The sequence below is a fragment of the Physeter macrocephalus genome, chromosome 18 (genome assembly GCF_002837175.3).
Source record: "Physeter macrocephalus isolate SW-GA chromosome 18, ASM283717v5, whole genome shotgun sequence".
NCBI classification, from domain to species: domain Eukaryota; kingdom Metazoa; phylum Chordata; class Mammalia; order Artiodactyla; family Physeteridae; genus Physeter; species Physeter macrocephalus.
In genome coordinates this window covers 57,557,682-57,583,384 of record NC_041231.1, presented here as the reverse complement: position 1 = coordinate 57,583,384, position 25,703 = coordinate 57,557,682, and the positions used below count along the sequence as shown (strand labels likewise).

The 25,703-nt window shown below is 39.8% G+C and overlaps 1 protein-coding gene across 4 annotated transcripts in view; it reads right to left on the bottom strand.

Moving 5' to 3' along the window:
* GADL1 (glutamate decarboxylase like 1) overlaps window positions 1–23,536 on the bottom strand; it is a 203,070-nt gene extending 179,534 nt beyond the window's left edge. For all 4 annotated transcript variants that reach the window (XR_003677018.1, XM_007118799.4, XM_028479734.1 and 1 more), the window contains exon 1: window positions 23,344–23,536. Coding sequence is in view for 3 of the 4 variants with exons in the window: in XM_007118799.4 (XP_007118861.2) it covers window positions 23,344–23,380 (37 nt within the window). In the remaining variant the exon portion in view is untranslated. The remainder of the gene's footprint in view (window positions 1–23,343) is intronic.
* Window positions 23,537–25,703: the final 2,167 nt, after the last annotated feature.

The following is a 25,703-nucleotide window of genomic DNA, read 5'->3' as shown; positions in this document are numbered from 1 at the left end:
CAGTTGACTCTTCCTTTCATGAATGATTTCTCTATAGCATGCAGTGCTGTTTGATAGCATTTGACCCACAGTAGAACTTCTTTCAAAATTGGAGTCAAACCCTCAACTAAAGTTATCCTAAATCCTTTGTTGTCATTTCAGCAAGCTTCAAAGCATCTTCACCAGGAGTAGATTCCATCTCAAGAAATGACTTTCTTTGCTCAACCATAAGAAGCAACTCCTCATCTGTTCAAGTTTTATCATGAGATGCAATAATTCAGATCCATCTTCAGGCTCCACTTCTAATTCTAGTTCGCTTGCTGTTTCCACCACATCTGCAGTGACTTCCTGCACTGAAGTCTTGAACCCCTCAAAGTCACCCATGAGGGTAGGAATCAACTTCTTTCAAACTCCTGTTAATGTTGATATTTTGACCTCTTCCCATGAATCATGAATGTTCTTCATGGAATCTAGAATGGTGAATCCTTTCCAGAAGGTTTTTAATTGACTTTGCCCAGATCCATCAGAGGAATTCCTATCTATAGCCTTACTAAATGTATTTCTTAAATATTAAATAATAAGACTTGAAAGTTGAAATGACTCCTTGATCCATGGGCTGCAGAATGGATGTCGTGTTAGCAGGCCTGAAAACATCATTAATCTCTTTGTACATCTCCATCAGAGCTCTTGGGTAACTAGGTGCCTTGTCAATGAGCAGTAATATTTTGAAAGGCATTTTTTTTTCTGAGCAATAGGTCTCAATCATGGGCTTAAAACATTCAGTAACCATGTTGCCAACAGATGTGCTGCATCCAGGCTTTCCTGTTCCATTTATAGAGCACAGGCAGGGTAGATTTAGCATAATTCCTAAGGGCCCTTTTTCAAAACGGTAAATTTCAAAATGGTACACGAGCATTGGTTTCAATGTAAAGTCACCAGCTGCATTAGCCCCAAACAAGAGAGTCAGCTTGTCCCTCAAAGCTCAGAAGTCAGGCATTGACTTTTCGTCTCCAGCTATAAAAGTCCTTCCAAAAGAAGGCTGCTTCATCTACATTGAAAATCTGTTATTTAGTGTAGCCACTTTTATTAATTATCTTATCTAGATTTTCAGGAGAACTTGCTGCAGCTTCTACATCAGTACTTGGCTGCTTCACTTTGCACTTTGATGTTATGGAGACACTTCTTTCCTTAAACCTCATGAACCAACCTCTGCTAGCTTCAAAGTTTTCTTCTGCAGCTTCCTTACCTCTCTCAGCCTTCCTAGAATTAAGGAGAGTTAGGGCCTGGCTCTGGATGTGGCTTTGGCTTAAGGGAATGTTGTGTCTGGCTTGATCTTCTATCCAGTCCACTAACACTTTCTCCATATCAGCAAAAAGTCTGTTTTTCTTGTCACCCATGTGTTCACTGAGTAGCACTTTTAATTTCTTTCAAGAACTTTTCCTTTGCATTCAGAACTTGGCTAACTGTTTGGCACAAGAGGCCTAGCTTTTAGTCTGTCTGGGCTTTTCACATGCCTTCCTAAGCTTAATCATTTCTATCTTTTGATTTAAAGTGCAAGACTTGGTGGGAGACCTTCAAGATGGTGGAAGAGTAAGACCTGGAGATCAACCTCCTTCCCACAAATACATCAGAAATACATATACATGTGGAACAACTCCTACAGAACACCTACTGAACGCTGGCAGAGAACCTCAGACTTCCCAAAAGGCAAGAAACTCCCCATGTACCTGGGTTGGGCAAAAGAAAAAAGAAAAAACAGAGACAAAAGAATAGGGACATGACCTGCACCAGTGGGAGGGAGCTGTGAAGGAGGAAAGGTTTCCACACACTAGGAAGACCCTTCACTGATGGAGACGGTGGGTGAGGGAGGGAAAGCTTCGGAGCCATGGAGGAGAACACAGCAACAGGGTGCACAGGGCAAAGCAGAGAGATTCCCTCACAGAGGATCGGTGCCTACCAGCACTCACCAGCCTGAGAGGCTTGTCTGCTCACCCGCCAGGGCGGGTGGGGGCTGGGAGCTGAGGCTCGGGCCTTGTAGGTCAGATCCGAGGAAGAGGACTGGGTTTGCCTGTGTGAACACAGCCTGAAGGGGGCTAGTGCACCACAGCTAGCCGGGACGGGGTCTGGGAGAAAGTCTGCACCTGCCTAAGAGGCAAAAGACCATTGTTTCAGAGTGTGGGAGGAGAGGGGATTCAGAGCACTGCCTAAACGAGCTCCAGAGACAGGCGCGAGCCGTGGCTATCAGTGTGGACACCAGAGATGGGCATGAAACACTAAGGCTGCTCCTGCCGCCACCAAGAAGCCTGTGTGCAAGCACAGGTCACTCTCCACACCTCCCCTCCCAGGAGCCTGTGCAGCCTGCCACTGCCAGGGTCCCGCGATCCAGGGACAACTTCCCTGGGAGAACACATGGTGCGCCTCAGGCTGGTGCAACGTCACGCCGGCCTCTGCCACCACAGAGGACCTACAAAATACGGCTCTCCCCGTATTCCGTACCTCTCCCTCCCCCCGGCCTGAGTGAGCCAGACCCTCTTATCAGCTGCTACTTTAACCCCGTCATGTCTGAGCGAAAAACAGATGCCCTCCACACAGAGGCAGGGCCAAATCCATAGCTGAAGCCCAGGAGCTGTGCGAACAAAGAAGAGAAAGGGAAATCTCTCCCAGCAGCCCCAGGAGCAGCGGATTAAATCTCCACAATCAACTTGATGTACCTGCATAAGTGGAATACCTGAGTAGACAATGAATCATCCCAAAATTGAGATGGTACACTTTGGGAGCAACAATATATATTTTTTTCCTTTTTCTCTTTTTGTGAGTGTGTATGTGTATGCTCCTTTGTGTGATTTTGTCTGTATAGCTTTGCTTTTACCATTTGTCCTAGGGTTCTGTCTATCCATTTTTTTGTTTGTTATTTTGATTTTGTTTTTTTCTTGTTTTTTTTGTTTCTTGTTTTTAGTATAGCTTTAGTGCTTGTTATCATTGGTGGATTTGTTTTTTGGTTTGGTTGCTCTCTTCTTTCTATCTTTTTTTTATTACTTTTAATTTTTTTATTTTTAAAAATTATTTTTTATTTTTTATTTTAAAAACTTCATTTTATTTTATTTATTTATTTATTTATTTATTTATTTCTCCCTTTTCTTCTGAGCCGTGTGGCTGACAGGGTCTTGGTGCTCTGGCGGGTGTCAGGCCTGTGCCTCCAAGGTGGGAGAGCCAAGTTCAGGACATTGGTCCACCAGAGACCTCAGGGCTCCACGGAATATCAAACAGTGAAATCTCTCCCAGAGATCTCCATCCCAACACTAAGACCCAGCTCCACTGAACGACCAGCAAGCGACACTGCAGGACACCCTATGCAAAACAACCAGCAAGACAGGAACACAACCCCACCCATTAGCAGAGAGGCTGCCTAAAATCATAATAAGGTCACAGCCACCCCAAAACACACCACCGGAGGCGGTCCTGCACACCAGAAAGACAAGATCCAGCCTCATCCACCAGAAAACAGGCACCAGTCCCCTCCACCAGGAAGCCTACACAACCCACTGGACCAACCTTAGCCACTGGGGGCAGACACCAAAAACAAAGGGAACTATGAACCTGCAGCCTGCAAAAAGAAGACCCCAAACACAGTAAGTTAAGCAAAATGAGAAGACAGAGAAACACACAGCAGATGAAGGAGCAAGGTAAAAACGCACCAGACCAAACAAATGAAGAGGAAACAGGCAGTCTACCTGAAAAAGAATTCAGAGTAATGATAGTAAGAATGATCCAACACCTTGGAAAAAGAATGGACAAAATACAAGAAATGTTTAACATAGACCTAGAAGAACTAAACAGCAAACAAACAATGATGAACAACACAATAAATGAAATTAAAAATTCTCTAGAAGGAATCAATAGCAGAATAACTGAGGCAGAAGAAAAGAACTAAACAGCAAACAAACAATGATGAACAACACAATAAATGCAATTAAAATATACTCTAGAAGGAATCAATAGCAGAATAACTGAGGCAGAAGAAAAGATAAGTGACCTGGAAGATAAAACAGTGGAAATAACTACTGTAGAGCGGAATAAAGAAAACAGAATGAAAAGATTTGAGCACAGTCTCAGAGACCTCTGGGACAACATTAAACACACCAACATTCGAATTATAAGGGTCCCAGAAGGAGAAGAGAAAAAGAAAAGGACTGAGAAAATTTTTGAAGAGATTATAGTCGAAAATTTCCCTAACATGGTAAAGGAAATAGCCACCTAAGTCCAGGAAGCGCAGAGAGTCCCATACAGGATAAACCCAAAGAGAAACATGCCAAGACACATAGTAATCAAATTAGCAAAAATTAAAGACAAAGAAAAATTATTGAAAGCAGCAAGGGAAAAACAACCAATAACATAAAAGGGAACTCCCATAAGGTTAACAGCTGATTTCTCAGCAGAAGCTCTACAAGCCAGAAGGGAGTGGCATGATACACTTCAAGTGATGAAAGGGAAGAACCTACAACCAAGATTACTCTACCCAGCAAGGATCTCATCAGATTTGATGGAGAAATCAAAAGCTTTACAGACAAGCAAAAGCTAAGAGAATTCAGTGCCACAAAACCAGCTTTACAACAAATGCTAAAGGAACTTCTCTAAGTGGGAAATACAAGAGAAGAAAAGGACCTACAGAAACAAACACAAAACAATTAAGAAAATGGTAATAGGAACATACATTTCGATAATTATATTAAATGTGAATGGATTAAATGCTGCAACCAAAAGACACAGGCTCGCTGAATGGATACAAAAACAGGACCCATATATATGCCGTCTACAAGAGACCCACTTCAGACCTAGGGACACAAACAGACTGAAAGTGAGGGGATGGAAAAAGATACTCCATGCAAATGGAAATCAAAAGAAGCTGGAGTAGCAATACTCATATCAGATAAGATAGACTTTAAAATAAAGAAGGTTACAAGAGACAAAGAAGGACACTACATAATGATCAAAGGATCAATTCAAGAAGAAGATAAAACAATTATAAATATATATGCATGCAACATAGGAACACGTCAATACATAAGGTAACTGCTAACAGCTCAAAAAGAGGAAATCGACAGTAACACAATAATAGTGGGGGACGTTAACACCTCACTTACACCAATGGACAGATCATCAAAACAGAAAATTAATAAGGAAACACAAGCTTTAAATGACACAATAGAACAGATAGATTTAATTCATATTTATAGGACATTCCTTCCCAAAACAGCAGATTACACATTTTTCTCAAGTGCACACAGAACATTCTTCAGGATAGATCACATCTTGGGTCACAAATCAAGCCTCAGTAAATTTAGGAAAATTGAAATCATATTAAGTATCTTTTTGGACCACAACGCTATGAGATTAGAAATCAATGACAGGGAAAAGAAAGGAAAAACCACAAATACATGGAGGCTAAACAATACATTACTAAATAACTAAGAGATGACTGAAGAAATCAAAGAGGAAATCAAAAAATACCTACAGACAAATGACAATGAAAACACGACGATCCAAAAACTATGGGATGCAGCAAAAGCAGTTCTAAGAGGGAAGTTTATAGCTATACAAGCCTACCTCAAGAAACAAGAAAAATCTCAAATAAATAATCTAACAATACACCTAAAAGAACTAGAGAAAGAAGAACAAACAAAACCCAAAGTTAGCAGAAGGAAATAAATCATACAGATCAGAGCAGAAATAAATGAATTAGAAACAAGGAAAACAATAGCAGAGATCAATAAAACTAAAAGCTGCTTCTTACAGAAGATAAACAAAATTGATAAACCATTAGCCAGACTCATCAAGAAAAGGAGGGAGAAGACTCAAATCAATAAAATTAGAAATGAAAAAGGAGAAGCTACAATACACACCACAGAAATACAAAGCATCCTAAGACACTACTGCAAGCAACTCTATGCCAATAAAATGGACAACCTGGAAGAAATGGACAAATTCTTAGAAATGCACAAGCTGCCGAGACTGAACCAGGAAGAAATAGAAAATATGAACAGACCAATCACAAGCACTGAAATTGAAACTGTGATTAAAAATCTTCCAACAAACAAAAGCCCAGGACCAGATGGCTTCACAGGCGAATTCTATCAAACATTTAGAGAAGAGCTAACACCTATCCTTCTCAAACTCTTCCAAAATGTAGCAGGGGGAGGAACACTCCCAAAATCATTCTATGAGGCCACTATCACCCTGATACCAAAACCAGACAAAGATACTACAAAAAAAGAAAATTACAGACCAATATCACTAATGAATATACATGCAAAAATCCTCAACAAAATACTAGCAAACAGAATCCAACAACACATGAAAAGGATCATACACCATGATCAAGTGGAATTTATTCCAGGGATGCAAGAATTCAATATATGGGAATCAATCAATGTGATAAAAAACCATATGATCATCTCAAGAGCTGGAGAAAAAGTTTTTAACAAAATTCAACACCCATTCATGATAAAAACGCTGCAGAAAGTGGGCATAGAGGGAACCTACATCAACATAATAAAGGCCATATACAACAAACCCACAGCAAACACCATTCTCAATGGTGAAAAACTGAAAGCATTTCCTCTAAGATCAGGAACAAGAAAAGGATGTCCACTCTCTCCACTATTATTCCACATAGTTTTGGAAGTTTTAGCCACAGCAATCAGAGAAGAAAAAGAAATAAAAGGAATACAAATTGGAAAAGAAGAAGTAAAGCTGTCACTGTTTCCAGATGACATGCTACTCTACAAAGAGAACCCTAAAGACGCTACCAGAAAACTACTAGAGCTAATCAATGAATTTGGTAAAGTAGCAGGATACAAAATTAATGCACAGAAATCTTTTGCATTCCTATACACAAATGATGAAAAATCTGAAAGAGAAATTAAGGAAACACTCCCATTTACCATTGTAACAAAAGGGATAAAATACCTAGGAGACAAACTTACCTAAGGAGACAAAAGACCTGTATGCAGAAAATTATAAGACACTGATGAAAGAAATTAAAGATGATACAAACAGATGGAGAGATATACCATGTTCTTGGATCGGAAGAATCAACACTGTGAAAATGACTATACTACCCAAAGCAATCTACAGATTCAATGCAATCCCTATGAAATTACAAGTGGCATTTTTCACAAAGCTAGAACAAAAAATTTCACAATTTGTATGGAAACACCAAAGACCCAGAATAGCCAACGCAATCTTGAGAAAGAAAAATGGAGCTGGAGGAATCAGGTTCCCAGACTTCAGACTATACTACAAAGCTGCAGTAATCAAGACAGTATGGTACTGGCACAAAAACAGATATATAGATCAATGGAACAGAATAGAAAGCCCAGAGATAAACCCATGCACCTATGGTCAACTAATCAAAAGAAAAATAAACAAATGGGACTTAATGAAACTTAAAAGCTTTTGCACAGCACAGGAAACCATAAAGAAGATGAAAAGACAATGCTCAGAATGGGAGAAAATATTTGCAAATGAAGCAACTGATAAAGCATTAATCTCCAAAATTTACAAGCGGTTCATTCAGCTCAATATCAAAAAAACAAACAACCCAATCCCAAAATGGGCAGAAGACCTAAATAGACATTTCTCGAAAGAAGATATACAGATTGCCAACAAACACATGAAAGAATGCTCAACATCATTAATCATTAGAGAAATGCAAATCAAAACTACAATGAGATATCATCTCACACTGGTCAGAATGGCCATCATCAAAAAATCTACAAACAATAAATGCTGGAGAGGGTGTGGAGAAAAGGGAACCCTCTTGCACTGTTGGTGGGAATGTAAATTGATACAGCCACCATGGAGAACAGTATGGAGGTTCCTTAAAAAACTAGAAATAGAACTACCATATGACCCAGCAATCCCACTACTGGGCATATACCTGGAGAAAACCATAATTCAAAAGGAGTCATGTACCACAGTGTTCATTGCACCTCTATTTACAATAGGCAGGACATGGAAGCAACATAAGTGTCCATTGACAGATGAATGGATAAAGAAGATGTGGCACATGTATACAATGGAATATTCCTCAGCCATAAAAAGAAATGAAATTGAGTTATTTGTAGTGAGGTGAATGGATCTAGAGTCTGTCATACAGAGTGAAGTAAGTCAGAAAGAGAAAATCAAATACCATATGCTAACACATATATATGTAATCTAAAAATTAAAAAAAAGGTTATGAAGAACCTAGGGGCAGGACAGGAATACAGATACAGACAGAGAGAATGGACTTGAGGACATGGGAAGGGGGAAGGGTAAGCTGGAACGAAGTGAGAGAATGGCATGGATTAATATATACTACTAAATGTAAGATAGATAGCTAGTGGGAAGCAGCCGCATAGCACAGGGAGATCAGCTCGGTGCTTTGTGACCACCTAGAGGTGTGCCATAGGGAGGGTGGGAGGGAGACGCAAGAGGGAGGGGATGTGGAGGTATATGTATATGTACAGCTGATTCGCTTTGTTATAAAGCAGAAACTAACACACCATTGTAAAGCAATTATACTCCAATAAAGATGTTAAAAAAAAATAAAGTGAAAGACTTGGGACTCTTCCTTTCACTTGAACACTTAGAGGCCACTGCAGGGTTATTAATGGCAGAAGTTCAGCATTGCTGTGTCTCAGGGAATAGGGAGGCCCAAGGAGAGGGAGAGAGATGGGGAAGAGCAGTCAGTGGAGCAGTCAGAACTCACACATTTATCAATTAAATTCACCATTTTATATGGGCATGGTTCCTGGCGCTGAAAAACAATTGCAATAGTAACTTCAAGGCCATTTAAACACAGATCACCATAAAATATATAATAATAATAAAAGAAAAATTTTAAATATTGTGAGAGTTGCCAAAATATGATATAGGACATGACATGAGAAAATACTGTTGGAAAAATGGTGCCAATATACTTGCTCAACACAGGGTTGCCACAAACCTTCAATTTGTAAAAAAACACAGTATCTGGGAAGTGCAATAAAGCAAAGTATAATAAAACAAGGTCTTCTTGCATCTTTATTTTGTTCTCTAATTGATCTTATCTTCCCCATGAGTCTCCATTGATGGAAGGAGTTGACAAAATTTCCTCTATTTAATCCAATCTGGTTAAAATGTGGTCAGCTATGATAAATTAAACAGTCCCTTTAGGCAATGCTCAGTTTTACAATGCTCAATAAAAATGCTTGATCACTCAGATTTTCACTCCCCTGTCTCCATATATTCTTTCTGGTGGCTTCTAGGTACATGGGGAGGAAAGCGTTATGTTACTCAACTTCAGGATGGTGGAAGAGTGGTGGGGTCCTTGGATCCGTGTAGGCTCCCAGGCACCTTTGTCTCTAGCAGTCTCACTTATCTACATCTTTACTTCTCTCCCACCTGGCAATCATGGCTGATGCGTACTTGTGGTCTCTTCTCTCTCATCGTGGTCAGATACTGGGGGTGCTCCCTGCCTAAGATGGACTCACCTTGGCTGTTGGTAATGATACAGACCCCTCTGGGCTTATGCCACATTCTTCATCAGCTCCCTAATAGAGCAGGTTTAGCCTACTGTTTCTACCTTCATCCTCATCAGAGAGAGACCCTTGGGAGGATCAAGGGTACTCTATCCAGCTACCTTCCTCTGAGGAAAAGAGGGTCTTTCGGACTCACCTCCACCTCCTGAAGAGCTAAGTCCAGCCTCTCTCTATCCACCTCAGTGAGCCATCACTTTTTGCTCTGAAGAGGTTGCAAGGTGGTCTCCTCCAAGAGAAGTTGGTAAAGATCTCTGTTGTTCAGTGTTTCCATTAAATTACCATGTAAATGATCTACTGCCCCTCACTGTCCCTTGGCTTTGATCTCAAGTAATATGAAATAGAGACAAGTCTTTCAGCACTGACCTATCTTGCTTCAATCTCTTTTTCTGTACCCATTATCTCTTCAGGTCTTAAGTGGAGATTTTTTCATTGAAGTTTTTTACATTAAAAATTCTCTTTTTTGACCCTAGCTTTATGGATAACCTTTAAAGGTGCACAAGGGGATCTTCTCTGTACTATGGACAAAACTCCATGATTTTTGCCTCCTAGGTTTAGTAGATCATGTTCAAGGGGAAATAAAAGAATTTAGAGGGGACTTCCCTGGCGGTCCAGGGGTTAAGACTCCGTGCTTCCACTGCAGGAGGCACAATTTCCATCACTGGTCGGGGAACTAAGATCCGCATGCTGTGCAGCGTGGCCAAAAAAAATTAAAAGAATTTAGAAAGTCCTATCTGAAGGCAATAGTCTGTCTTGCAAAACTATTGTTTTGCTTTGAAAGCCTTATTTTGACCATAGTAATCTAAACAGTAATTGTCTTTCTCTTTGCATTCTACCCGCAAAGGTCACAATCTCTCTCAGGCAGACATCTACTTGGAGAGAAGAGCAGGTACTCAGAAACAGCAGAAGAAAAGCACAGTAATATATTTTTGAAATATCATACACATGGAAATGTCCTAAAATTGGATTTTGGTGAAGCCTGCACAACTCTGTACATTTACTAAAAATTGAATTGCACAAACAGGTGAATTATATGATATGTAAAGACCTAAAGACCTATGTAAATCATACCTCAATAAAGCTCTTAAAAAATCATGTGCAATGTAAAGAGGAGTGAAGCACAGTTGCCCAGCCTACTGTAAGCTGTACTACAGACCTCTTAGTAGTGAAACCAAGCAGGACCCTGTGGTGCTCCTGGGCATGGAAGCCTTTCTGTGTCCCCTGTTCCTTGTTTATAGGGAAGAGACTCCAGCCTCCTTGACCTTCCCTGAGTTCCAAAGGGCAGATTCGAATAGTTGTCAATCAGGGAAGGAAGGGGATGGAGAGATAAGAGAGGAACAGCCAAGAAACAACAGTGCAGCCTTGGTGCAGGGTCCTGGTTCCACCTCAAGGGATACATAGAACAGTATCTTTGAGCTTTTTATAGAACAAAAACCCCCAGCAAATGGAAGATGGTAGCATTCTTCACTCCAGAGAAGACCACCTGAGGCCAGATTAAAGGAACCAGAGAACCTCATCAAGAGACCACCTGAGGCCAGATTAAAGGAGTGCAGGCCCTGCACACACCCTAATCTTATCAGCAACCCCATACCCTTGAACTACTGCTATAAAACTCCTCACCAAATCCTCCCAGGTTGGGACACACAGTTTTCAAGGGTAAAACTTTGCCCGCTGTGTCCCCCTTTGCCTGGCAAAGCAATAAAGTTATTCTTTTCTACTTCACCCAAAACTCTGTCTCTGAGATTCAATTCAACACCAGTACACAGAGGTCAAGTTTTCAGCATCAGTAGGGCAGCTGATAGGAGTAGTGTAAATAAAGCAAGTAAGGCAAGAACATGCAGGAACTGACCTTTTCATAAGGGTTAGAGACCAGTCATACTCCCAGTGCAGTTCAGTGAGTAGAAAGCTATAATTTTCCCTTAAACTGGGACCTACCAACTATGTTTACATGTGTATCTCTTGAGCAATAAAATGTTATCCGTTTCTTCAAATTGTAAACATGAACTGTAATTATTCATGCATATGTTCACATAAAAATATATTTTCATCTACAAACACTCTATATGGAAGCTTCTTATCTGGCAACATCGAACATCCAGAACTACACAAGAATACAAGAAATGCAAAATAAATAAATAGAACAATGTCAATGTGACAGGTACTTATAAACTCCTCTCATAGACCTCTTCACACCTCTTTCAGAGGCAATCTGCTTTCTATCATGGACAATTCCAACCTTTTGCAAGCTAAAAAAACCAAGATGAAATAATTGCCAAACTTGTTGAAAACAATAAACTGGAGTAAATGCAGCAAATGGTGATTAAAAATGCTACTAGGATTTATTAGGAGAAAGAAAATATAGCTGACACTCATGGGAAACCGTGATGAGGGAGACAGCAGCAGGATAAAAGAAGATGCTAGAATTCAAGAACAGCAATCTGACATCGTTCAATGAAGGGACAAAGAAACAGGTGGACACGTCTCAGCTCCTGAGAATGTTATAATATTATTCAGTGCTCACAATGGCAATGTCAAAATACACAAAGAAGGTTAAATTGTTCAGGGAGGCAAGTGAGTTCTTAAATTATTTTATAAATTTTTCTATCCTTAAAAGTATTTTTGTGTGTTTGTTTTTTAATTTGGTATTCCTTTTTTGTTGTGGTACCAAAACACATAGCATAAAATTTACCATCTTAATCATTTTTAATTATACAGCTCACTATGTTAAGTATATTCACATTCTTGTGAAACAGATCTCCAGAATTTTTCTTCTTGAAAAACTGAAACTCTATGCCCATTAAATACTTCCCATTCCCTCTATTCTCCTAGCCATTGGTAACCACCATTCTACTTTCCATTTCATATAAGTGGAATTATACAGTATTTGTCTGTTCGTGCCTGGCTTCTTTCACTTAGCATAATGTCCTTCAGGTTCATACATGTTGGAGCATGTGACAGGATTTCTATCATTTTTAAGGCTAAATAATATTCTCTTGAATATATATAGCATATTTGGTATATCCATTCATCCACTGATGGATATTTGGATTGCTTCCACCTGTTGGCTATTGTGAATAGTGCTGCTATAAACATGGGCATCTCTTTAAGACCCTGTTTTCAATTATTTGGGATATTTATCCAGAAGTGGAATTACTGGCAGTTTCATTTTTCAAGAAACCTCCCTACTGTTTTTCACAGCAGTTACACCATTTTACAATCCAACCAACAGTGTACAAGAGTTTATAAAAAACTGCCCCATAATGCTCCCAAATTACTAATATTTGAAATAATTAGTAAATGAGAGCATCAACTTTCAACCAATTCATTATAATGCCTAATGAAGTTAACGCAAGAATGAAGGAGTTGAATAGGAGAAACTTAATAAAATGTTTTATTGCCTAATAATAAAAAGCTTAATAGATAAAATGATTTCATGGTTGTTTCTAGAATTTAAGGATCAGAAGAATAAATGTAATTTAGCCAAAAGGACTGAGAAAGAGGAAGGGCTATGGTGGTATAAACCAGAGTTCAAAAGAAGGCAGTCTTCAAGGAAAATGTTAAATCATAAGCACAAAAGCAGCAAAATTCAGATTGTGGGGGATTCTATAGACCAAATGGCCCACATTCTTCAACAAATAAATGATTTGAATAGAAAAGGACAGTACATCTATAAATTAAAAGATCTATCACAATTTTTTAAATGGGTAGGACTAAATTGTTAGGTCTAGAAATGCATATTTGGTTGGTTAAACTATGAAAAATGCAAAAATCAGGGTAATGGTTCCTTACAGGGGAGGGAAAGGGCTATGTCTTAGTATGTGTGACCCCAGGACACTGGTAAAATTATACTTCTTCATCTGGGTGGTGGTTCCAAGTGTACAAAATGACAGCTAGGTGTTCTATATAATCAGTCCCTCATAATCCAAAAGGAAGTCTAATGAACACAGTCTGGAGAACAATCATCGTGGAGTTCCAATCTCTCAGGAACCATCAGAAGCTCAAGGTGAAAAGAAAGTGGGAGGGCCCAGAAGGACTGAGATGGATCCATGAGTGTTGGAGCAAATTTAATGGGAGGGATTCTGTGTCTGAGACATTATTTCCTTTCAGGTATTTTTCCCTTTCCATATCCCTTCTATCACAATGGGGTGGAATAGGGGTACCATCTTCAAATGAAGAGGTCAGGACCTCTAGAGAAGGAGTGTAGCAGAGCTGGATAACAGGGAAGGGATGGGGTCCCCCATACTCAGCAAGGTTATAAGAGTGTTTGGGAGGGAAAACCTCAAAAATGAGGTAGGGATTTCCTTCAAGACTGAAAGAGTTCTCTACATGGAAGAGAAAAGAGAGATGTGCTGACAGAACCTGGAAAAAGAGGCCCAGGACCTACCTCTCAGTCAGAAGCCTGAAGAAGCAATGAGAATTAGAAAGGAAACAATATCATGATGTCACCAGGGATGCTGTAGAAGCGGCATTGTGATTTCTGTGAAGTACATATTGATAAACATGAAAGGTTAAGAATACTAATTCTTCCAATTCATGAACACGGTGTATCTTTCCGTCTTTTTGTGTCATCTTCAATTACTTTCATCAACATTTTATAGTTTCCCAAGTACAGGTGTTTTGTCTCCTTAGGTAGGTATATTCCTAGGTATTTTATCCATTTTGATGTGATTGTAATTGGGAATGTTTCCTTAATTTCTCTTTCTGATGGTTCATTATTAGTGTATAGAAATGTGACAGATTTCTACATATTAATTTTGTGTTCTGCATCTTTACTGAATTCACTGATGAGCTCTAGTAGTTTTCTAGTGGCATCTTTAGGATTTCTATGTATAGTGTTGTGTCATCTACAAGCAGTGATAGTTTTACCTCTTCCTTTTTAATCTGGATTCCTTTTATTTCTTTTTCATGTCTGCTTGCTGTGGCTAGGACTTCCAATACTATGTGAAAATGACAGTACTACCCAAGGCAGTCTACAGATTCAATGCAATCCTTATCAAAATATGAAAGGCATTTTTCACAGAAATAGAACAAATAATTTTAAATAATTTAAAAATAGAAACACAAAAGATTCTGAATAGCCAAAACAATCTTGAGAACTGGAGGAACCACACTCCCTGACTTCAGACTATACTAAAAAGCTACAGTAATCAAAACAGTATGGTCCTGGCACAAAAACAGACACAGATCAATGGAACAGAGAGAGAGCCCAGAAATAAACCCATGCACCTATGGTCAACTAATCTATGACAAAGGAGGCAAGAATATCCAATGGAGAAAAGACAGTCTCTTCAATAAGTGGTGCTGAGAAAACTGGAGAGCTACAGGTAAAAGAATGAAACTAGAACATTCTCTAACACCATATACAAAAATAAGCTCAAAATGAATTAAAGACTTAAATATAAGACTGGAAACCATAAAACTTTAAAAATTGGGAGGAACAGTCTTTGACTTAAATCACAGGAATATTTTTTTGGATCTGTCTCCTAAAGCAAAGGAAATAAAAGCAAAAATAAACAAATGGGACATAATTAAACTTAAAAGCTTTTGCACAGCAAAGGAAACTATTGACAAAATGAAAAGACAATCTACTGAGTGGAAAAAAATGTTTGCAAATGATATGAATGATAAGAGGTTAATATCCAAAATATATAAATAACTCATACAACACAACATCAAAAAACCAAACAACCCAATTAAAAAATGGGCAGAGCACCTGAATAGACATATTTTTCCAAAGAAGACATACAGATGGCCAACAGGCACATGAGAAGATGCTCAACCTTGTTAATCATCAGAGAAATGCAAATTAAAACCAAAATGAGATATCACCTCACACCTGTCAAAATGGCGATCATCAAAAAGAACACAAATAACAAATGTTGGTAAGGAAGTGCAGAAAAGAGAACCCTAACATTTAGAGAAGAGCTAACAACCATCCTTGTCAAACTCTTCCAAAAAATTGCAGAGGAAGGAACACTTCCAAACTCATTCTACGAGGCCACCATCACCTGGATACCAAAACCAGACAAAGATACTACAACAAAAGAAAATTACAGACCAATATCACTGATGAATATAGATGCAAAAATCCTCAACAAAATACTAGCAAACAGAATCCAACAACACATTTAAAGGATGATACACCATGATCAAGTGGGATTTACCACAGGGATGCAAAGATTCTTCAATATAAGCAAATCAATCAATGTGATACACCATATTAACAAATTGAAGAATAAAAACTATATGATCATCTCAATAGAGGAAGAAAAAGCTTTTGACAAAATCCAACACCCATTTATGATAAAAACTCTCCAGAAAGTGGGCATAGAGGGAACCTACCACAACATAATAAAGGCCATATATGACAAACCCAAATTAAATATCATTCTCAAGGGTGAAAAACTGAAAGCATTTCCCCTAAGATCAGGAAGAAGACAAGGATGTCCACTCTCGCCACTCTTATTCAACATAGTTTTGAAAGTCTTAGCCACAGCAATCAGAGAAGAAAAAGAAATAAAAGGAATACAAATTGGAAACGAAGAAGTAACTGTCACTGTTTGCAGATGACATGATACTATACATAGAGAATCCTAAAGACACACCAGAAAACTACTAGAGCTAATCAATGAATTGGGTAAAGCTGCAGGATACAAAATTAATGCACAGAAATCTCTTGCATTCCTATACACTAATGATGAAAAATTTGAAAGAGAGATTAAGGAAACAATCCCACTCACCATTGCAACAAAAGAATAAAATACCTAGGAATAAACCTACCTAAGGAGGTAAAAGACCTGTACTCAGAAAATTATAAGACACTGATGAAAGAGATCAAAGATGACAAACAGATGGAGAGATATACCATGTTCTTGGATTGGAAGAATCAATATTGTGAAAATGACTATACTACCCAAAGCAATCTACAGATTCAGTGCCACCCCTATCAAATTACCAATGGCATTTTTACAGAACCAGAAAAAAAATCTTAAAATCTGTATGCAGACACAAAAGACCCCGAATAGCCAAAGCAATCTTGAGGGAAAAAAACAGAGCTGGAGGAATCAGACTCCCTTACTTCAGACTATACTACAAAGCTCCAGTAATCAAAACAATATGGTACTGGCACAAAAACAGAAATACAGATCAATGGAACAGAATAGAAAGCCCAGAAATAAACCCAAGAACCTATGGTCAATTAATCTATGAAAAAGGAGGAGAGGATATACAATGGAGAAAAGACAGTCTCTTCAGTAAGTGCTAGGAAAACTGGACAACTACATGTAAAAGAATGAAATTAGAACACTCCCTAACACCATACACAGAAGTAAACTCAAAATGGATTAAAGATCTAAATGTAAGACCAAGCACTATAAAAATCTTAGAGGAAAACATAGGAAGAACACTCTTTGACATAAATAACAGCAAGATCTTTTTTAACCCACCTCCTAGAGTAATGGAAATAAAACCAAAAATAAACAAATGGGACTTAATGAAACTTAAAAGCTTTTGCACAGCAAAGGAAACTATAAATAAGATGAAAAGAATGAGGTATCACCTCACACTGGTCAGAATGGCCATCATCAGAAAATCTACAAACAACAAATGCTGGAGAGGGTGTGGAGAAAAGGGAACCCTCTTGCACTGTTGGTGGGAATGTGAATTGAGACAGCCACAATGGAGAACAGTATGCAGGTTCCTTAAAAAACTAAAAATAGAATTATCATATTATCCAGCAATCCCAGTACTGGGCATATACCCTGAGAAAACCATAATTCAAAAAGACACATACATCCCAATGCAGCACTATTTACAATAGCCAGGTCATGGAAGCAACCTAAATGCCCATCGATAGACAAATGGATAAAGAAGATGTGGTACGTATATGCAATGGAATATTACTGAGCCATAAAAAGGAACAAAATTGGGTCATTTGTAGAGACGTGGATGGACCTAGAGACTGTCATACAGAGTGAAGTAAGTCAGAAAGAGAAAAACAAATATCGTTTATTAACACATAAATGTGGAATCTGGAAAAATGGTACAGATGAACCGGTTTGCAAGGCAGAAATAGAGACACAGATGTAGAGAACAAACGTATGGGCACCAAGGCAAGAAAGCAGGGGGTGGTGGTGGTGGTGGTCGTGGTATGAATTGGGAGATTGAGATTGACATGTATACACTAATATGTATAAAATAGGTAACTAATAAGAGCCTGCTGTATTAAAAAAATGAAATTAAAAAAAAAGAGAGAACCCTTTTACACTGTTGGTGGGAATATAAATTGGTGGAGCCACTGTGGAAAACAGAATGGAGGTTTCTCAAAAAACTCAAAATAGAACTACCACATGACCCAGCGATTCCACTCCTGGGTATATATTAAAAAATAATGAAAACACTAATTTGGAAAGATACATGCACCCCAATGTTCATAGCAGCATTATTTACAAGTGCCAATTATGGAAGCAACCTAAGTGTCCATCAACAGATGAATGGATAAAGGAGATGTAATATATATATATATATGTGCGTATATATATGGGTATATATACATGGGGGTAGGGGATTAAGGGATACAACCTACTATATGTAAAATAAATAAGCTAAAACAATATACTGTACAACATGGGGAGTATAGCCAATGTTTTATAATAACTATAAATGGAATATAACCTTTAAAAATTGTGTATCACTATTTTGTACACCTGAAACTTATTTAGTATTGTAGAGCAACTATATCTCAATTTAAAAATTTAAAAAAATGTAGGGTTAAAAGTTACTCATTCACAACTCTATTCCCAAAGAATGGTGACTTTAAAAAAAAAGGGAAGAGACCACCCTGCTTTACAAAGTTCTTGTTCCTGGAACTAACTCTGCAAACAAAGAAAGTATACAACTGGTAGCCACCATGAAAGCACCTCAAGTACATACACAAAACAATTAGGGAACACTTACTAACTAGTTATTCATGAACTGTCCTAACATCTTTACACAACAAAGGAAGGAAAGCCTAGGGCAGAGGGGAGATGAAAAGTTAACTATGATTTGCAGCAAAGCAATGTATTCAACAAGAAGACATGTTGGAAAATTAGTATCTTTTGTCCTTGGCATTGAGTCATTGGCATTCTTTTTCCTACTTTGGGTTTCTTTTTCAATTGCTCATCTCTTTAAAATCAATTATGCTACTTTGTAACCCTGAGATGCTGAAACTTATTTAAATGTTCAAAACAGTTAGGCAGACAAATTTGGAAAATCAGTTGAGAAGACAACTTAAGTGTCCAGTGACAGGGGATTAGGTGATGCAGTGTAAGTGATCTATGATATTGTTTTATAGTACATAGTTCTTGTATTGTGTTTCTTCCTTAAAAAAGAAAGCAAGTTTATTACATAAGAATCAGAAACATAAAGCAAAAAAAAAAAAAAAAAAAAGAATATCCATCATCCCATCTACCCAGAGGCAACACCTATTAATCCTTTGTTATCTCTCCATCTAGATCCTCTTGCAACATATAATCATTTTCCAAAAGCAGAATGCCTTCACATAGCATTTGATAGCCTTCCACAATTTATTTAAGCCATCCAGAAAAGGATATTTATATGTTTTAAATAACACCCTATTGTTTGGCATGTAAATACTTATAAATTTTCACTATTATAAACAACTTGGAGACGGCAAAAGTGAATATGAATTCAAAACTTAATGTAGAAAACAACAAAGACTAAAGTATTTCAGGAATCACACATTGTTACCTCCCATCACTTTCTTATTCATTCACGCATTTCTTTATTCAACAAACATATGTTGAATATATGTACCTACGCTGTGCCAGGCACTTAGCTTTAGCTACGTGCTGGGGATCCAGTAAATAGAAAGATGTGGACCATGCCCTATGGATTTTATGTAAGAAACAGAGATATAAACAAACAATTAGAAAACACTTTGAAAAGTGTTAAGATATGGACAAAACAGGGTTTGCCAAATTACACTAGAAAAATCAGTGAGCAAGAATCAAAGTCTTGAAAGTCAATTGTGAGGGTAACTCCACGGTGCCATGGACCAAACTGCTTTCTGAAAATCACTCTCTACAATTCACCTGGACTCCTAACGCATCTTTCTGTTTTAATATATAAATTAACTTCTCCTCAGTCTTTCCCCCAAATGAAGGCCCCAGCTGCAGACACAGCAGCCAAAGCACATACACACGCACCCACCGTGTGTGGCTGATCACACACCTGGCAGGCTTCCTGCATCAGTAGGTAGACTGTGCCCGGTACTGTCATATAGTTCAATGGATGTCACGTGAGCCCTATCTTTCTGGGGAGCTGTGTATTGCTAACACATTCCAGTTACCTCATTAAACTCTACATCCAATTTTCTGGGTATAAGTTTATGGGGAGCCTGCTACTTGCCAGACACTCTGTATATTAGTGCTAATGTTCACAATAATTCTAAATAGTGGATTTTTTATCCCTATTTTACAGATGAAGAAACTGAGACTCACGGAGTTTTAATCACGTATCGAGAGATACACATCAGAGCAGGCTGAAGCCAGAGTATTCGCTGTGCATCCTTCTCCCTCTTCTGTTCCCACAGTTCGCCATAGAGAACAGCTCTGCTCCACTGTGGGTCAGCCTGCTCCCAGCCTTCCTTTTTTAATTTTATTTTATGTTGGGGTATAGTTGATTGACAATGTTGTGTTAGTTTCAGGTGTACAGCAAGGTGGTTCTGTTATACATATACATGGATCCATTCTTTTTCAGATTCTTTTCCCATTTAGGTTGTTACATAATACTGAGCAGAGTTCAGGGCACTGCCTTCTAATGTGGACCCATCTGCTGCAGCCTGAGAAAGAAGGGACCCCTGGGCCACCTGCTCCAGAGAAGGGCTTTACAGAGTGTCTCATGGGGCACTGCCTTCTCCCTCAGAAAGGCCAAGCTGCCATTCATTCCTAGCAACCAGAGGGGTCCTGCTCCAGGGGCAAAGCACAGGTCCCTATACCCTGGCTAGAGGGGCAGAAGAAGCTTCCACTTCCAGCCCTTTGAATACTGATGGTCTTTCCTCCCATTTTCCCACCCAAAGGAAGATGGAAGAATGCTGCTCTCACTTCAGTGAGCTTAGAGCCACCTTCCAGGGGCCTCTCCAGTATTCTCCCTGTGGTCCCTGAATAGGGTGGCGGAGGATGCTGTGGGCCACCTGTGGACATTCAACATTGTGGTCCAGCAGGAGGCAGCACAAGCCCTGGGTTAGGTGTTAGGGGCATGTGAACACTCAAAGCTGACAGTCACCCTCTCAGAGCCTCAGTTTTATATAAAAATAATAATAATAATAATAAAAGCAGATAGTAATAGTTCTCCTATCTAGTGAGGGTTAGAGAAGGTGGTGCTTGTAGCTCAGCATAGCAGGTAAGTAAGTGTTCAATAAATGTGAGCACTTCTTATCCTAAACGAGGGATCAGCCACTGGGTGATAAATTTTACCTACAGTGGGTTTCATTTAAATTATGATCAAAAGGAGTAAATAAAAAGTGAAAAGTTTACAGACAGAAAGAAAACGAAGCGATATAGAGGAGGCCAAAAAAAATTACACAGAAATTTTGTTCCTGAATATCATGGTTTCAATTTTATTCCAACATCAGACTTACAACAGGCTATAAAAGTCAGATTTTCAACAGAAAAAGTTTCTGTCCCCTGCTATTAAAACTTAAAATTTTCTTCCATTTTAAAAGTGTTTCAACAAGAATCAAAGCTGCATAAAATAAAAATGATGACTTTGCAGGCCAAAATTATATGGAAGGTTTGTGTTATGATTTCAAAACAAAAGGAAAAATATGATTTGAGTCCAAATAATTCTTTATTTCTAATGGTATTAAAATTTGAATCTGGTATAATTAATTGCCTAAATTTCTCTGGGATGTACTATGGGCAGATTATAAACTGGATCAAAACATGAGGAGTAGAATAAAAATTCTTTATCTGCAACAGGATTCCCTATGACGTTCTTCCATAATGTACAGTCTGTAACAGATACTCAACCAGAGAGCTTGCTTAACACAGGTATGTCATTTAACATACTCATCACATGTCACTTTCACAATCTTGTCAAACATACTTGGAAATTTACTAAGTCTGACAGATACATATCCAGTCCTCTTTTAAGATATCATAGCAAACATTTGGCACAATTAGGTGTTATTGGACATGTTATCACCTTGTCACCTGCTCAAGGATAACCAGACTGACAGCAGCCTAAGCCTTTTGGTATCCTCCAAAATTCAGATTTAAGGTTAAACTTTGCTATTCACATATAGTAATTACTGAAGTCCTCACAAGTTACAGACATGCCTGGTTATAAGGACATATGCTTAATTTAGGAAGACTAGATACTTTTTCTTAAAAAGCTTTCTATCAGAGTTCTGAAGGGTTTGTGGCTTTAAAACAGGAATTAAGATTCCAAACAAAACAAACCAAACAAAAGAGTGCAGGGCTAAGGTAGTCAGATACAATTATCCTGACCATCCTTGCCTCACATAAAGAAGCCTGCCATATTATCAGGAATTTTTTAAAAATTAGTCTTATGTATCAATCAGTTTTCAAATAACCATTTGTCTTAGATTACACTGTGTGCTGACCTTAGAAACACAAAAGTAATCATTTTACAAAAAGTTCCAGCAAAGTGCCAGTTTATTATGTTATTGAAAACAATAACAATGCAACTTTAAAAAATATTTTCAAAAGAGGATCCAGGGCAGTGATGCTGAGAGCTCTGCTTGGGACTGTGAAAGGAAGGAATGAAATGTTTTTTGCAGCACAGTGATTCTTGCCTTACCAATTACTGTGCAAAATTCCTGGTCCGCAGGGAACCCTGGCCTGTGCACCTGCCTCACAAGTCCCCAGAGTTTCAACTTAAAAAGCAACTTCATTAAGTCGTGTTCAGTACAATCCGAAAGGGTTATTGATGCAAAGACGAGTTTACTCCTGGAGGAGCGATCCTCCTAAAAGGTCAACAACTAAGTAGCTAATAGCAATAATGATGACCTTTCAGGGCAGGGCTTTTGAACCACAGGTAACCGGAGGCAGTTAAGGGGCTAAGTTTGAAATCTTTAGCAAACATGCAAATAGGTGAATAGGTGAATTTTGACGGGAAAAAAACGTTCAGAATATTTCATCACCCGTTCAAAGCAACCTGAGACGCTTCCCTCGCAGAATCGTACAACCATTATTTCCCAGTAGAACTAAATGACACCCGAGTTCTGAAGTCAGTTTGGGGAAATCTGCTGCACGATACCTTCTTTAAACGAGTAACGTCCCGGGTCCCCCACCCTCCAGGCTCCAATCCGAAGAACATGAGGGCATCACTCACTCTGTAAGATGAGGTAGCCTCTTTTAACGCCTGTTTGTGGAGGCGGGGGTGGAGGGGTGTTGCTGGGTACATCCCAAAGTAGAAGCAAGATCATTCTTTAAAGGGAAGGAACTCCCACCGTGTCTAGAGAAACCCGCGGCAGCGCACTGGTCAGCGAAATCAGCTCTGCATCTGATTTGACAAACCCGCACAGCGTGGCACTGCGTTCCAAGAGCGGTTCTCTGCGCTTTAGAAAAGTTAACTTGTTTCATTCTAAAAAGAACCCCAAAAAGAGCAGAAAAGGAGCAAAATTGCAGGAAGACGAGGACTTCCTACCCACTCCAGCCGCCTAACGGGGAAATAAATAACCCTCCTTCTGGTCCCCCTGATCCACCGGCACCGGGAAGTTATACCCCGCCTGGGGCCGGTTAAGGACTAAGAGGCCGCGGCGCCTGCGAGTCGTTACCGTCCAGCGGGCGCTCGCGGTCCGGGTGGCAGCTCATCTCTGCTCCGGCTCCGGGCGGCCCGGGCGCGGCTCCCGCAGTCCAGGCGGCGCCTGCAGATGCCGAGGCAGCGCCCGCCGTGGGGACCCGCAGGTGCGCGCGGCAGACGCTGGGCGCTCGCCACCGCGTGGGGACGGATAGGGACGCGCTCGCGCTGCCTGCGCTCCGCAGCCCGAGGCCCCGGCGCCAGCCTTCTGCGGCCCGCGCCTCTCTATTAATACTTGGCGAGCTGCTGGCGGCCTGCCGCCCGCTTGACCCGGGGCCAGGGTCCCTCTGCCAGAGCTGCGAAGGGCTGGGGCACGGTGTGCGGGGGCGCGGGGCATTTGCCCAGGTGGGAACGGACAGGGCGCATCCCCAGCAGCCCTTCAGGATAGAGACTGGACACGAGGTTGGGTGAGTGAGTTGGCCTGTGACATTCCCAGCATCCAGTTTTTTGTAGTTACCACCTCGCTGGGTCTGATCTGGCCAGAGGAGCCCTAAGCTAAATCTGATGCCCGCTCCAGGCCACCAGCGCAGGGAACCTATTTTAGGGCAGCCGCGGTGAATAGGATCCGCTATCCATTCATTCAGGCCTGCCTTGACATTTAAGAGTTCCACAAGCGAATGTCTTGCCCCATATCACATTTCACCCTTTTGCCTCTGCAACATTACAAGTTTGGAGAAGGGAAGGCGGTCGGCACCTTGTTGTCCCGTGGTAAAGAGCAAAAAGAGGCGGTGAATTCGAAAGGGCCTCTATCGGTTTGGTCTTTAGACTCAAACGTTCACCACACTGTAATTGCTCCAGCAAGCCCCTGCAAGTTAGGCTTCAGCCATGTTCCTATTGTAAATTTAAATTTAATCAGCGAGGGCTGCTTTTTTGTCATCCCTCCAAGAAGTTTTATGTTTAAATTCCCTTAGGAGCTTTTAACTGAGGCCGTTGAGATGATAGGAGCAATCGGTTAATACCATTTCAAAGCACAATGATGACAACTACATTATAGAACTGCATTTGTAATCCACATCCTTCAAGGGGCTAAAAAAAAAAAAATCCTCGTTTACTTTCTTAGCAGGTGAACTATTTCCTCTGGCTGCATAATTAAAGTCCATATCAGTGAAGACAGTGCAGCCCTTTTTTCTCAAATAAGAATTGATTATTCCTAATATACATAAGACTAGAGTTATTAAAAATATTAAAGTTAAGACCCTGCAGACAAATTTTATGAAGTTTCTGAGACCACCCTCCCTCCATCTACTCTTCTGTAGGCAGTTTCACCAGATAAAGGACTGAGATCTAGTGATGGAAGCATAAATAAGAACTTCAGGAGTTAAACGTTGGTGACTCTTAAAAAAAATTTAAAGGAGTATACACTCTGGCAAGTTTTTCATTTAATTTTTTTTTAGCTTTGTAGTAAGTGGACCCTCTCTACCCCAGCTCAGAACCGTGACCAGTGTCAGCCTCTGCTAAATTAAATACCTCTCTGTGTGAGGCAAACCAGGACCAACTGGGCCACAGTGCACTCTAGAAATGTCAATTTACAGACCTGTTCCCTCTCCCCTCCTGCGCCAACCAGGGAATACGCCATTTAAAATTTCTTAGATTGAAAGCCAGAAACTGCTCTATAAGCTCATCTCTTACTGGCTTATCTCAACTCTCATATTTACTCCTATGACAAAGGCATTGTGTTATATTCCTTCTCGCTTTCATTCTTCAATTACTTGCCACTTCCTCTGTGCCAGTTACTAGGGATTTCAAGAAAAATCCTGCCCTCAGAATGCTGCAGTGTAGTTGAGAGAGACAGGCTTAGAACCAGCTACTTTTTCATCATCTGTTTCATGTTCCCTGAAAGCTATGGGGCACTGAGGAGCCACAGCTGAGGGGATGGCTAATCCTACTTGAAGGATTAAGAAATGCTTCTAACCAGTACTGACCATTTTCACTAATGATAGTAGCTATTATTTTTAAACATGTACTGTTGAGCTAGGCACTCTGCTAAATGCTTTTCATACATTCCCTTCTATAATCCTTATATGGGATTGGGAATTATTATTACCCCCTTTTAAAGATGGACAAACAGAGGCTCAGCTTTAGTAATTTGCCCAGAAACACAGAGGGGAAGCATTTCAGAACCATGATTAGAAGGCAGCTTTCTGTAATTACAAAGCCTGTGCCCAGTGTCTACACTGGGTTGCACTGATTAGCAAAGATACTTTCCACAGTCTATGATAAGAGCTTTTCACCAAAACCTTTCAGGAAAATGGGTCCTTGGAAGGTACACAGACAGGCCGGCTGGCACTGCAGGAAACTGGACTGCGCCCTGGCAGTCTTGGCTCCCTCACAGAGTAG